Here is a 14,950-nt window from a genome sequence, read left to right on the forward strand (position 1 = left end):
ACTGAATCAAAAAATTATTTCCTTAACTTTCTTGTTCAGTCCTTTTATTTTGTTTTGACTTTTCAGTTAGTTTATCCAATACAGTTTTTATGAAGTATTTTTGTGCACTAGCAATATATCCAATTACAATAATCTAGCGCTTAATAAAGACTATGTCAGTATTAGATAATCTACATGGATCTAAATTAAATAAAAAAAGTACCACCATAAATACAAAACAAATAAAATACATAGAAATGAGAAACAAAACAAAACTCTTTCACAGGACATTTGATAATTAAGTGACTGGTTTTAAATGGGTCATGGAATGCTTCTATAGGGTTTTTGGTGCTGGTCCTTAAGGTCTCTGAATAAGGTGTCTAACATTGGTTGGGCTGAAAATGGCATATTTGCTGTTGTATGAGCCCTAATGCAAGCCTGGTTAGAAGGCATAGAATGAAACAAAAATCGTCCGGGATTCTGGTCGATTTTGGCCGTGCAACACATACTCAAAACACACAGGGTATTCAAACCGAGCCCTCAACTCCGGGGCTGGTCTGTTAACCCCGGCGGACGGGGGCAGGGAGCCAGCGGGGGACGGAGCAACCGAACCCGACTCGGTGATGATAGCCTGGACACCTGCCGCCCCATGCTTCCCCCCATCCTGCCTTACCGGCGTCCAGCCCCTCCTCCTCCAGCTGAGGACGGGCGGCTCATGGCTCTATGCTGAGGTCAGGTCCACTCAGCGGCCCAGCAGTTGACACTTCATACCCCGAACCCCCCAGTTTCGGGGCATGACAAAAGTACAGGTCAGAACCAAATAAGGCACCATCCCCAAGTTTACGTCAATTTGGTGCTTCGTTTGGATTCGCCCGTTTTACGGTGGAAGTTTAGAATTGTGAGATTTGCAGATAAAGGAGGTGTAGATGGGGTTTGAACCTCTCTGTATGTTCATTTCATCCACTAAACTATTGGTATTCATCTATGACAATGTAAACTCGGTTTTGCATTCTATGACCCCTTTAATACAATGCCTGGCTAATATAGTTTCTAGGTTATAGCAAATAAGATGAGCAATGGCTGCTGCTAAAAGTAAGCCTAGCTCACTGTTGAAGTTGAACTTTATCCAAGCAGATCTTAGCTGTATTGGGCTGTGGTTTACTTTTAGCTTGTTTTCATCCTTGCATATATAGCTTTAACTTGGCTGCAGCTTAGCTATAACTTCATTTTGCATAGTTTGGGCCTTAGCTGTAGCTAAGAGCAAAGCAATAGTCCTACTTTAGGGGAAAGCATTTGTTTTGTAGGTTTTTAGATTCCTATACAAAATTACAGTTTTACTTCAATAAGTAAGTTCCTCTAAACTCTTCTCCCTTTGTGGTTTTGGTTCTGTTTTTAAACATCTCTATCTCCTGATTTGGGGTGTGGGAGTGTGTGTGTGGGGGGTGATTTAAATGCATAACTGATGAAGTGCAGTAGGATAGTATAGAAATACACTTTAGTAAATAGTTTTTCTATTTAGTGTCGATGAAGTATTTTGGTTTATCTTAAGACAATTTAATAATAAATAGTTATCCTAATTAAGTTTCACCCACAATTAAGGCAACACTTATATTAGCTTGAAAAAAAAACACATCAGTAGCGCTTAAAAAACATCTATGCTGATATTACTTATTCATAGTACTTATTTGAGAAGCTGTTGAACAAATTTTAAGGCAAAGGGATTGTATTTTACGGCAATGAATTAGATTAAATATTACGTGTAACTCAATAATTATAGGACTAAGCTGAGCAAGATCAAATGTGACTTAATTCTTGTGTCAATTTAAATTTAATTTCCACATGCTAACCCGAGCTTTGTGTACCATAAATAGGGCAATGGCTTACAACACACCTCTTGTTATCTGGTCTTAAAAAGGTTAGAGACAGGCACTCAACTTGACTTAATGCTAATAAGTCAATAATCCTTGTAATGCTATAGAACTTCTACCCATATGCAGATGATATGATCATACTCTTTTGATTCCTAAGTTTGCTTCTCTTCTGACAGAACGGACGTTTGAGGACCATGAGAACCTGGTGGAGCCGCTCCTTGCATGGACAAGGGACAGCGAAAACAAAGTCCTCTTCCAGGAGAGAAAAGATAAATTTGAGGTTTTTAAAAACCCACAGGTTGGTCAAGTTTTTAGTTTTAAAACAGACCAGATCCAGCTATTTGGAGCAAGCAGCATGATATCATATAATTACTGGATATTTGTGTGATAGGTTACCTCAATTTAGGCAGACATTTTTTTTTCATAGCTGCAATCTATCAGACACAACAGTTTGCAGCCAATGAGATCTTGGCATGTTTGCTGTTATAATGGGCCACTTAACAATCTCAGAGAGTTTAATGGATTCAGTCTGTTGGCAGAGACAAATAGCCTGGCTGAAATAAGACCGAAGCACTCTATCACTGGCTCCAACAAAAGACAGAACATCTCTGTTCATTTACATGTTTACCTTTTGACAACTATATCCAAAGCTTTTTCCTTGGGAGTCTGCTGCAATGAACGAGTGGATAGTAAAATGTATTTTCTTTTATGGACAGTCTGAGAGATCTGTATTTGATAAAAAAAATAAATAAAATAAGGCACTGATAATGACATGAAAAGTAAAGATACAATTTATGGAGATATTTAGAGTCCAAGATGTTGAGCTATAAGCCAATTCCTAAATGTAATTTAGCATGCTGCCTTGGCAGGGTTAGTTAAACCCCTTACAACTAACACGAAACATTAGCATGTAGAAGGATTACAGGGAATTTGGGGAACTTCCATCAGCGTTTAGGTTTTTCCCTGACATTTCTGCACCGTCTTCTTTGCTCCTGCCATCTTTTCATGGCAATCCTGCTACCTATGCACTATTTGCTTGATGCCTCAGACCAACACCTAATAAACACACAAATCTTTTATACCATGGCTTATGTCTACTGGTTTGTTGTCCCAAACTGGAATGCTTTAGATTATCAAACAAATGTTGTATTTGGTCACAAAATCTGAGTTAAAAAAAATCTTTTTATTTGCAAAGAGAAAACAGCTTTCCAGACAAATCTGATTTTGTGTTTTAAAAAAGGCTGCTGTGAAATCCTGAATGAACAGTCTGTTATGTTACAACTAGGCCTGATATTGGCCTGAATTGTAGAACCTAAATTTAAAAAGTCTCAAAAATTAACACATTGTTGGCTAGATGTGAAAAAAGATGAGAAAAAAATGGATAAATGACATAGATCAGTCTGGTAAGTGTCACAAAGCCATCTCTAAAGCATTTGGGCTCCAGTGAGGCACAGGTAGGCTATTATCCACAAACTGAGAAGGAGTTACCTTAATATTTCTAAGAATGCATCAAATGACTCTTCCAGGAGATTAAAGAGCCCAGATCAACATCTAATACACTATATCTTAACCATGGTCCTTGAGGCCCACAATCCATGTTTTAGATGTGTCTCTGCTCCAGCAAACCTGATTTAATTGAATGCATTACCCCCTCAGCATGTCAAGTGCTGCAAGAGGTTGTTAATCATTCTTTTGGTTTGGTGTGAGGCAGCAGAGAAATCTAGCAGGCTCAAACTAACGGCATTTCAGTGGAAAAACATACCAGCATTAAAGCATGGTGGCAGTAGGGTTATAATCAGGGACTGGTTTTCTTAGTTAAGAACTGGATTACTTGACTAATTGATAAACTTCTAATCTAGATAAATATTCTGAAATCTGTTAAATCCTACCTGGACCATTCAATTAGGAATTAAACTCCAACAGTTTGACTATTAGTACTATTAAAGGTATAGTGGAGGATGTTATTTTTCCGGTTGGATCATCAAGATAAGTGGTCCTCATAATTGTTTTGGCTCTTTCTTGTGATATGTTTATATAAAGTGATAAAATTCTGTAAAAATTGCAAATCTTCTTTTGGAAAGTAAGCATGTATGAGCTATAAGTGGAGAAGGCGGGCATGCAATAAGGCAGGACTTTTCAAAAAGTCACGAAAATCCTCCACTATATCTTTACAGGCTGCAGACAAATGTGTTTCTGTGCAGAACTAATTGCTACTTTGCTTCAACAAAGGCATCAAATTATAGTAGCTTGAAGAGGATTTGCAGATTTGTTCGTTTTGTTATTGTATGTACGGTAGTAAAAATCTCTACACAATATCTTATTTTAGAAAAGTAGCAGTCAACAGGCTAAGATAGTCAGCTCTAAAGACTAACCACAAGCTGTGACAATGAAAATAGCAATAATCCAAATCTTTCATCACTTGCAGAACTTTTATCTTTGGAAAAAGGATAAGAAAACACTCAAGGATATGAAAGACAAAGACAAGGAATTATTGGTACAGGTAAATGAAAAATTTCAAGTGCTTTAGTGAAGCATTGTTTCCTTTCCTGTGTTCTCTTTGTAATCTGTTTTTGTTTGTGCAGGAGAACTTCTGTGGTTCATCTATCATTGTTCCCGACCTGGAAGGGGTGCTGTTCCTGAAAGAAGATGGGAAGAAGTCTTGGAAGCAGCGGCTCTTTCAGCTACGAGCCTCAGGAATTTATTACGTCCCCAAAGGAAAAACTAAGGTAAATGGATCATGATTCACCGTCACTTGCTGTCATCTATTGTTTTTTTTTTTTTTTTCTGTTGTAGTTTTTTTCCCCCCTCAAATTTAGCCACCTTTCAGTGGTTCTGAATGGACTTAAGAATATACATGATCAAGCTCTAGCAAGCAGCTTCTTATATGCTACGCTGAATGGAACAGTGGATTGTCAAAAATGTATTTAAGATTTATTAAGAACATTTAACATAGATATGTTGGACTAAATGTAAAACAAAGAAGTAGCATCCTATTTAGATAGATCTGCACCTACAATAAAAGTTCAAAAGAGTTTAAAAGGTTGGCACTCAGGATTCAGAGCAGGAGCGAAGAGAAGAGAGAAAATATTCAAGTTCTCCCTCTCAGTTATTAGATTATAATTACTATAATTACTTATAATCTATGTATATCGAAAATCTTTCTCCTTTATTTTCTTTTTTCAAATAAATTAATAACTTTCTTCCAAAGAAAGCGCCCAAATCTGGCTATAATGATGAAAACCTAATGGGATCAGATGGAGTTAATGTTTCACTTTTGGCTAAAATTTCAAATTCTAATTTGACCCCTATTCAGAAAAACATGAAAAGCATCACCATTTCCTTCTAAAACATTGTGTTGGTGGCACCATGGTCTGATGGTCCTTTACTGAAATTTGAATTTTGACAAAGTTTAAAAGACTAGAGACTGCTCCAAAACCTTTAGGGTTCTAGGTCGAATTCTTAAAAAAAACAAACATAGAAAAGACTCAAAGACTCCATGAGAGTAAATTTTAAATTCTGTAATGGCCTAGTCAAAGCCCCTAATTAGATACGACAGAAAGTCTATGGGATTGCTTAAAGAGGGTTATGGACAAGAGGTCTAAATCTGAAAGAATTTGCAAGACAGATTTAAAAGTGATGGGCATGTAAAGATGTTAGATGCTGATTTCCTACCAACAGAGAGTGAATGCTGACACTGAATTAAAATTACAAGAATTGTGCAAAATACACATCATAATTTATGTGTAAAAAGATTTAGAATAATTGATCGTAATCTCCTAGCACTTTACCACAAGTCTGAACACATCCCTTGGTATTACAGTACTTTTGGAGGAGTTAAAATGGCATTCAGTTAAATATAAAATCTGCTGAAAATGAGGACGTCTAATTTCCCTTAAACCCTCGCTTTGTCTTTTTTTAGTCGTCCCGGGATCTCGTCTGCTATGTCCAGTTTGACAACGTAAATGTTTACTACGGAAAGGACGTCAAAAACAGATACAAGGCCCCGACCGACTTTTGCTTCGTTCTAAAGGTAAGTTAATTTTGAACGAGCAAGACGCTGTTCCATTATTTGGAGGTTTTTGATGAAAGGATGATTTTTATAGGTCAGGCTGTGCAGCTGTTAGCTTATGGAGAAACACAGATGTTGAAGATATTTGAATTTGAAGAAGTGAAAGGAGACATTTTCATCGAGTTTAGCTGAAATCTTTTGTAAAATAGTTCCTTATTTATTTGCCTGTTATTATTTTTATCAATACCCAAATGCTTCTAAACAGTTTATAGAAAAAATAGCATCAGTGAATATTGACTCAGGATAGACAGAAACATGCTGACATGCATTGAAGGAGGAGTTAGAGGAATTTTTGGTAACAGCTAAAGGGATGTGAAAGTCAGCTTTCTTTCTTTTCCCCTATCTAATCTGGGAACCACCAGACCATTGCAGATCAGTGATGTCCAAACCTTTACCACATGGGCAAAAAACGTCAAGTTGAAAGTACACAAGAGCAACAAAAGTTAGATTTTCTTTAAACAGTTAAAGTTTATATCAAAAGGTTTAAGTAAAATCAGGATCTGGTCTCTAATTCCCATAAAAAGCTTCCTCAAGCCAAGCTAATGAAATCTGTCCAGCAAAGTCGGCTTTTGACTAACTCACCGATAACACTGGAAGATAAGAAACATGGCTAGTAAAAAGACAAATACCTTGATTTCTATTGGGATTTCCTAATCTGATATCAGAAATTAGTCAGATATGACCCAAAAATCGATATAAGTAAGCTGATAGGAACTCTGCATTTCTATCTGTTTCTGTGTATGTAACCAGCTGGTTAATAATACATGAGTTAGTTGTTCTCTGACCTATTGTAGTTGATTATTGTTCTCCATTTAAAAAATATCCCTCGTTCAAGCCTTGCAGAAATGCAGAATAAAAGTATGTTTGATAGGTGCTGATATTGTATCAGAAATATAAGTTTTATCTAGACATCCTAGTGTTTTAATCAAAATTTTCCTCTTTGTAGGGAACTCCTTAAAATGCTTTTAAAATCCAAATTTCAAGCCAATAGTGTTATTGAAATCCAGGACAAGACCTTATTACCTTTGTAACATTCAAAAAATATGGATATTTTGATGGCAAAAATGAATGTCAATGTAATAACAAGAAATGCCAACTTGCCCCAATTTATTAAGAAAAATAACAGTAAAAATAATAATAATAACAATAATAAAGTGCTTCTATAAGAAATTCATGAAAAACATTCTGAGAGTGAAAGAAACACATTATTTTTTGGTACAACATAACTTTAGAGGCATTATGCTGATACTGGCAGTTACATTTTTTAGTTTATAAACCTAAATATAATTGTTAACTCGGCTTGTTAACTTTTTAACTTTACTTTTTAACTTTTCAATTAGCTTTTTACCTTTTTTTCTCGACTTTTTTGACTTGAATTTACAGAAGGTAATATATCATTCAAGGGTTCATCAAATTGATCAAATGCTAAAATAAGATGCACAGCCATGTAGCAGCATCTTTACAGAATGTCTGGATATAGATCTTGTGCTTCTGGACCTCACTGAGGGATGGTGGGGACTCCATTTGTAAGGGGTATGCAGGTGATCAAAAACGGTAACTTGCCCTATAAAGGGTTAAAGATTTAGATTTTTCTACATCTTTTTTCAAAGGCCTCTCATCAGGGAACATACAGTGCTGCTTGAAAGTTTGTGAACCATCCAAACATGGCCATTGTTTTCTAAAGAAAAATTATAAAAATCATGTAAAATGAACATCCAAAGCTCAAATTGTAATGCGGACCTTCCAGATAAGGAACACAAAGACAAAAAAGATGCATCTTTTTATTATTTATTCAACAAAAGTATTTTATCTGTCAAAGACAGAAAAAATGCCAAGTGCAAAAGTATGTGAACTCTTTCAGTTAGTACCTTGTGGCACCGCCTTTTGCAGCCATTACTTCAACTAAACGTCTTCTGTAACCACAAACAAGTGTCTCACATCTGCTTTTTGGGATTTTTGTCCACTCCTCCTTACAGAACTCTGCCAGTTGAGAGATGTTGGAGGGACATCTGGCATGTACTGCTCGTTTCAGATCTTGCCACAGCATTTCTATGGGATTGAGGTCTGGACTTTGACTGGGCCAATCCAGAGTGCAAATCTTCTTTCTCTTAAGCCATTCTTTGGTACTTTTGCTGGAATGCTTTGGGTCATTGTCTTGTTGCATAATCCATTTCCGTCCCAGCTTCAACTCCCTGACTGATGGCAAGAGATTCTGATCAAGAATTTGTTGATAGCCCTGGGAATTGACGGTTCCCTGGATAATATGGAGTCGTCCAGGTCCAGAGGCAGAAAAGCAGGCCCAGACTTTCACATTTCCACCACCGTGCTTCACTGTTGGGAGGAGGTTCTTCTCTTTAAATTCAGTGTTTACTTTTCTCCAAACATGGCGCCTGTGATTGTGGCCAAATAATTCAATTTTGGACTCATCCGTCCAGAGAATGGACTTCCAGAAAGCCTCTGGTTTGTCCAAGTGTTCTCTGGCAAACTTTAAACGTGCAGCTTTGTTCTTTCTTGAGAGCAGAGGCTTCCTTCTAGCAACTCTCCCATGAATGCCATGTCTATTGATATTTCGCCTGATTGTAGACGCATGTACATTTATCCCAGACGCTGACAGAGAGGTCTGCAATTCTCTGGAGGTGATGCGTGGGTTGGCCTTTACCTGCATCATTATTTTTCTGGTGCTTCTTTGTGAAAGTTTTGACGGCCGTCCACATCTGGGCAGAGTTGTAGTGATGCCTAGTGCCCTCCATTTGTAAATGATTTGTCTTACAGTGGATGGATGAAGCTGGAATCTTTTGGAGATGGTCTTATAGCTTTCCCCAGTCTGATGGGCTGTCACCACCTTCTTCCTGACGTCCTCAGATGTCTCCCTTCCTCTCGGCATTGTTGATCTGGTCTTTATGCCTTGACACAACAGTAGTTTGTTTGGTTTCGTCTCCCTTTTAACCAGTGCACCTCCAAACTTTTCCCAAGAATGTCTCATTTGATTGGTCTGCTTAATTGATTACTCAAGCACTAACATGTGCTTCACCTGAGTCTTTTACCTGATTGTCTTTATCAGTGCAGCTGTGGTTCATTTACTTTTGCAGATGCTCTGATTCCGTTTTTCATTTAGTTTGCTTTCAACTCCCACATTTTCCTAAAAAAACAAATGAATGGAATTGATGAACATAAACCTGACATTTCATATACAAAAACTGGTGATGAAAAAATAAGAAAATCATGGTAAAAATAAAGAAAAATCTAAACTACTCAACTAGTTCACAAACTTTCAAGCAGCACTGTATGTGTCTTACCTGTGTGCTTTGAATGTGCTGGAGAAATCTTGTTTCATTCTTGAATTGTTTTCTCAAGCTGCACAGCATCATTCAGATGGACCGCCCTCAATTGATCACTGCACTTCCAATCAGATGTAAACATTTATTCTGTGTTGAGTCCAGGGCATTAGTGGAAAAACGGAAATTCCTGTTCTGAGCTAGTAGAAAACATAGAGAATGTTCAGGCGAAATTATCCAAGTATATCACATTGGTTTTGAGAAGACAACTTAAAAGTTGTATAGGCCTTTTTAATTTACAAAAAAGAAGCCCAGCTATATTTTATAAGCTTGCTAATGCTAATGTATCCCACAATTAAGCACATATCTAGCTAGTGGGAGGCATTTATCTTAGGCCTGCAGCAAACACATGGTAGCTGAGTTAAATCGAGAATGGAACGCGTTTACATCATAAGCAAACCACTCAAGAGTTTATTTGGAACCATATAAAGATCTAGTTTGACTGTTATCTTCACATCTACACGAACAAGCCACACCAAAGGAGGTAACTAACTAGAGTTTGTTTCAAACCGACGTCAAAACCTCAGGTGTGAAAACACTCTAAGATTGAGCATTTCAGCAAAAAAAACATCCAAAAAGAGTAAATAAGAGGAAAAGCAACTAGTATGGAGGGAATCTATGATGCTGTGGGCCTGTCTCTCTTTTAAAATCTCTGGAGAAAAAATATTTCTTAACTTTTTGATCACTGAAAGTGTCATTTTAAAAAAATGTTGGATTTATCTTGATCCTTTAATGTTTATTGTGCTGCTGCAACCAGTAGTAACAATATTTGTTGGGTTATCTATGAGTTATCATAGTTTAAATTTAAATATCTTACAAGTTTAAGATCAGTTCAGATTCAAGATCAAGGGGAAAGGATGCATCATCGCCAACAGCTCAGATGAAATGAATACGTAACTAGTGGAGCTAACTTTAGCTGACTGTGTAGTGAATAAGGGTGTGTTCAGATAAATCGCAAAAACCCGCAACGCCTAGAAAAACATCAGCAGAACAGTCAAGCTTCATCACAGCTGGTGTGTATAGAGGCTGCTAAAAGGGGGTTATAGAACCACCCCCTTGATGAACCATTACAGGGAAATTTGACTTCCTCTTCTGGGGAAAAACAGACTGCATGGTTATTGTCAACCTGAAGGGGTCCTCCAGCACAGATGCAAACAGACCATGACTCCTGGTTTTGTTCTCATGTTTGAACAGGGCTGCTTTATACTCGCCTGATCCTCTGTGTTAAATGTGTGCTGGTCTGTCAGGGAAAGAAGATCAGTTCAAAATCACTTCGAGGTCCGTGCATCTAGCCCCATATTGCTCTCATGTGGTCCCCCACTCAGAAACCTTCATGCATTTTTAAATTTCTTTCAACACAAGGACACAAGGGTTTCCGTTTGTTGAGTGTGAGCTAATCAAAAGGAGGTGGTCAGAGAGAGAGGAGTGCTTCCGGTGGAGTCTCAATATTTCAGACTGAAGAACATTAACTTTTTTATTGAAATAATGCAGAAATTCTGAGGTAAAGTTCAGTAAACCAGCATCTCTAAACAGAGCTGGTATATAGCAGGTTCTAAAGCATATATTTACCTTTTACATCAACCTCTTCAGTGTTTACCAAAGGGAAATAAGTCATCATTTAAAAGGTCTGTGCAAAAAAAAAATTGAGTCCGACCCTTTTTTTCCCGTACAACCTACTTTAGTAGTTACCTGAAGCTCTTCTTAAACATTGCTGCAGATTGTTGGTTTATTGACTTTTCTTTTTGTACTTCTCTGTTTTGAGTCCAAAAACAGCATCTAAATCCAGACTTTGACTAGGCCACTGCAGCCAGTTTAATCTTTTCTTCAGGCATTCTATTTTCGACCTCCTGCTGTGTTTGGGGCCACTCTCTTATTGATGATGTTTGCATCAAGCTTTTAGCCACTGAACACTTTAATTCTAGAAAGTTTTGGTATGCAGAATAGTCTATGGTCGACTCAACAACTATAATGTGGATTTGTCTGTGCAGCATCCTCAGATCCAGAAAGAGTCTCAGTACATCAAATATCTCTGCTGTGATGACGCTTGGACCATGAACCTGTGGGTGACCGGGATTAGGATCGCTAAGGTAATATTTGAAGAACACATATATTAATTTAAGATTCAGATGTTTTACCACAATGATTCCTCCCTTTTTTTCAGTACGGTGCATCCCTGTACGAGAACTTCAAAACAGCAGAGAGGAAGGCTGCTGTTAGCTCTGCTATATGGACAAACCGCAGCACTCCATCCAGCTCTGGCCCGTCGACACCGACACCAACTATCAAAGGTAGGACGGCTCACGATCCTCTGCTTTATTCACCTGGGATATTAGTTCAATCCTGTTCTGGTTCTGAAACTGTTTCGCATTTTTTGTCTCCTGCAGCCAAAACAGCAACTCAAGCAAACGGCCACGCTCCAAAACCACAAGCAGGACCTCCTCATCTGGTAAACCTTCAAAATGAAACTTTAAGACTTTTCTTTTTAAATCAAACAATGTCCTCTGTTCTTCCAGATGCTCTTCATTCATTCATCCAATTTTTTTTTATTGCTTGTGGTTTTTCTTTGTTCCATTCTTCTGTCCATCCTTCCAGCCTATTATCTTTCTTCTTTTTTTTTTTTTTTTTTTTTTTTTTTTATATTGTGAAAATATTGTCAAGATTGGCTAAAATATCAGAAAACCCAGAAATGTTGTTTGGAAAAAACATGAATTTAGCATTAGAAGATTTTTAAAGGCTGATATTGAAGAGCTAATTAATTAAGATTTAATAAGAGTACCCGACATTTTGACAATCTTTGATTACAGAAAACATACATGAATAAGGGGGGGGTATGTCAGTGTTTAGGGTGCTGGAACATTCTACAGACAAAGATTTGGGTCCTTTTTTTATTTCTGTACTGGTGTTTGAGGGTCAAAATTAGATTTTGAAGCATAACAGGCATGATGCAAATAATTGGCAAAGGACTCACTCCTGCTGCAGTGGACAGGGGAGGATGGAACGAGCGCTTTTCCAATAAGCTGCAGGTGCAGAGTACTCAACAGAGCCTCCAGTATTTGCAGCTTAAATTAGGCTTCCAGTAGTAAAATTCCCCACATTGAGGTTGAAGTGCATCCCAGTGACTGTTCCCAGAATTACACAAAATGTCCTTCTATTATTGACAGTATGTCCCCACTACTGCTTATATTCTTTGTTCATTTTGTTGTGTTTTTCAGGACACTGCTAATCTCCCACCTCCTCCTCCACCGTCGCTGACCTCCAAGCCCTCGCCACATCAGCAGAGGTCCAACAACTTCCCTCCACCCCCTCCTTCCATGGACAGCCTCCCTCCTCCTCCTCCGCCTCCACCCATGGACAACTCTGAGGATCCTCCAGGCTTCCTTCCTCCACCTCCTCCTCCTACCGGCTACAGTTCAATGCCTCCTCCTCCTCCTTCACATCCAGCTAGTTTTGGGGGAAATGCTACCCGATCCCTTCCTCATCCATCCCCTGAACCAGAATTTCTACCACCGCCTCCACCTGACCCGGTGGTTTTAGCACCAGGAGCTCCTCCACCACCTCCACCTCCTCCTCCAGTTGCGACTCCACGAGCTGCTGCACAGCCCAGAAAAATGCCTCCAGCTCCTCCAAAGAGGACTACACCAACGCTGACAGGAGGAGGCGGTGGAGGAGGAGGCGGTGGGGACTTCATGTCAGAACTGATGTCAGCTATGAAGAAGCGTACTGATAATTAGCTTCAGCAGAAAACGGGGAAATAAAATCCTTTATTCCATATAACCGTCTCTGGAGAGAATCATCCATTCACTGTACTTTTCCTGAACATTATCTTAATAATCATTTGAAGTAAATCTATAAAGGCTCCCTGTGTGTTTTAATAGAGACCAGTGTAATCTTAAAGCTGTAACACGCTTTACAGACACTCTTATGTAAAGACATGTATATAAGTTTGAATTACAGCACTGTAAATATTAAAGAGAGACATGAGAGGTTATATTGTTACAGTCACGGCCAAAGGCTTTGGACTCTTTGAAACAAGTGTGTTTTACAAACTTTGCAATGTTTGTTTTGGTGTTGACAGTTCCCTGCTTTTACATTATTTTGCAAAGGCAAGAAATGCATCCAATGATTTGCTGCAAAAACGTTAATAAATTAAAAATAAATTAAAAAATTGATGAAAAAAAATTGTTTTCCACTGTGTTTTTCCATAACAATGAAATCCGGGTGAAGCTGTGAAAGTGTCCAGATGAAATCACAGCATTAATCTAACGAACAGATATTTTTGGGAAGAAATCCACGTATTTTAAATAGCAGAGTATGACTTAGTGGAGCAAAATAAATGCTTCAAGCGAAAAGTTGCAAGCAGCTATCAGTCAAATGGCCCCACAGCACTTATTACATCAGTAAACTGGACCATAAAGAACTTTAAGGTGCATACTTGCCAACTCTTCCTATTTACTCATCAGACTCACGATTTTAATGTTATGTCCCGCCGTGCTCCCAATCAGCAATTTCTTCTGCTAATCTCTCGATTTTTTCAGTGAAGGAAAAAGTAATCCCTACCTGTCCCCCAAACTTTTTACATCCATTACAACTTAGCACAGTATTTAACACACAAACTGTGTAAGCTGTGTAACGTTTGCAAATGAGGCTTTTTGGGTAAAAAATGATCAAGTAAAACATGCCAATATATCAATATGTTACGCAAGTTAACAATAATTTAAAAGGTTGCAATCTCCGTGATATTACTTGCTGGTGAGTTTATTCTTGAAATAACCCAACATTGTTTAATTTCTGGGAAGACTTTATGCTCACAATTGATCTCCACATATTTTAAATAAATCTTTTGGACTAACTATAGAGAGCAGGGACGCTGCCAGGAATTTGGGGCCCCATGAAAGACATTGATATTGCCCCCTCCCACAAGAAAAAAGAATTTACCCATGATATGAACATGCACTGGATTATCATTTACATTGTCAATGTAATTTTTATTGTAAAAGTTCCAGAAAAGAAAATGATAAAAATGTGAAAAAGATAAATATACATTAACTTTAAACTTTACATTTAAATCCTATCAAAAAATAACCTTGTATTTAAAAAAACAAAACAAAAAAAACACAGCTGTATCTATGAACACATGAATAGAAAACAGGTTTAGAATTGGGAACATATATTCCTGTTAGGTTTCACTATAACTTTGTTGAAGAACACATTATTTTTTTGTTGCCCCTGAGAACTTATTTCCCATTATAATGGAGCCTAGGCGGAAGTTCTACTGAAGAAACTCATTGCTCTCCTACATCCAACTACGACACAGCCAGCTTTCAAACACACCTCCTCGAAAGCCAATCAGCATCCGAAGCTCATCTTAAAAGGCTTCCGATCCGCAACTTGTCTGCTCCTGGTGCGAAGGCGGTGGATGCGCTGTGACTTCATTCAGATAACCCTGTTTTAACCCACCTCCAGCCCCTCCTCCACCATCATAGCTAAAAATTCATCAGGGGTTATTCCTCCTGGACTCTTACTGCATTCTGCGTTTCATTTCAACCACTCTGGTAGAAGACCGCCATGTTGAGCCTGGTTCTGCCAACGGTTTCTTCCCATCGGGGAGTTTTTCCTCTCCACTGTCGCTCATGCTTGCTCATCATGGACAGGTTCTCTCAACCTGTGTTATCCAAACTGGACTTCCATCTTCCAGG

General features: G+C 38.2%; 1 protein-coding gene across 1 annotated transcript in view; it reads left to right on the top strand.

Moving 5' to 3' along the window:
- LOC119798443 (amyloid beta (A4) precursor protein-binding, family B, member 1 interacting protein) overlaps positions 1 to 13,419 on the top strand; it is a 34,832-nt gene extending 21,413 nt beyond the window's left edge. The window contains exons 7-15 of the mRNA XM_038307928.1: positions 2,027 to 2,148; positions 4,276 to 4,350; positions 4,433 to 4,576; positions 5,770 to 5,880; positions 11,243 to 11,341; positions 11,416 to 11,542; positions 11,639 to 11,769; positions 12,298 to 12,303; positions 12,467 to 13,419. Of these exons, the coding sequence (XP_038163856.1) occupies positions 2,027 to 2,148; positions 4,276 to 4,350; positions 4,433 to 4,576; positions 5,770 to 5,880; positions 11,243 to 11,341; positions 11,416 to 11,542; positions 11,639 to 11,769; positions 12,298 to 12,303; positions 12,467 to 12,985 (1,334 nt within the window). The 3' untranslated portion in view covers positions 12,986 to 13,419. The remainder of the gene's footprint in view (positions 1 to 2,026; positions 2,149 to 4,275; positions 4,351 to 4,432; positions 4,577 to 5,769; positions 5,881 to 11,242; positions 11,342 to 11,415; positions 11,543 to 11,638; positions 11,770 to 12,297; positions 12,304 to 12,466) is intronic.
- The last annotated feature ends 1,531 nt before the right edge of the window (positions 13,420 to 14,950 follow it).

The sequence above is a fragment of the Cyprinodon tularosa genome, unplaced genomic scaffold (genome assembly GCF_016077235.1).
Source record: "Cyprinodon tularosa strain WSP-4 unplaced genomic scaffold, ASM1607723v1 ctg623, whole genome shotgun sequence".
NCBI classification, from domain to species: Eukaryota; Metazoa; Chordata; class Actinopteri; order Cyprinodontiformes; family Cyprinodontidae; genus Cyprinodon; species Cyprinodon tularosa.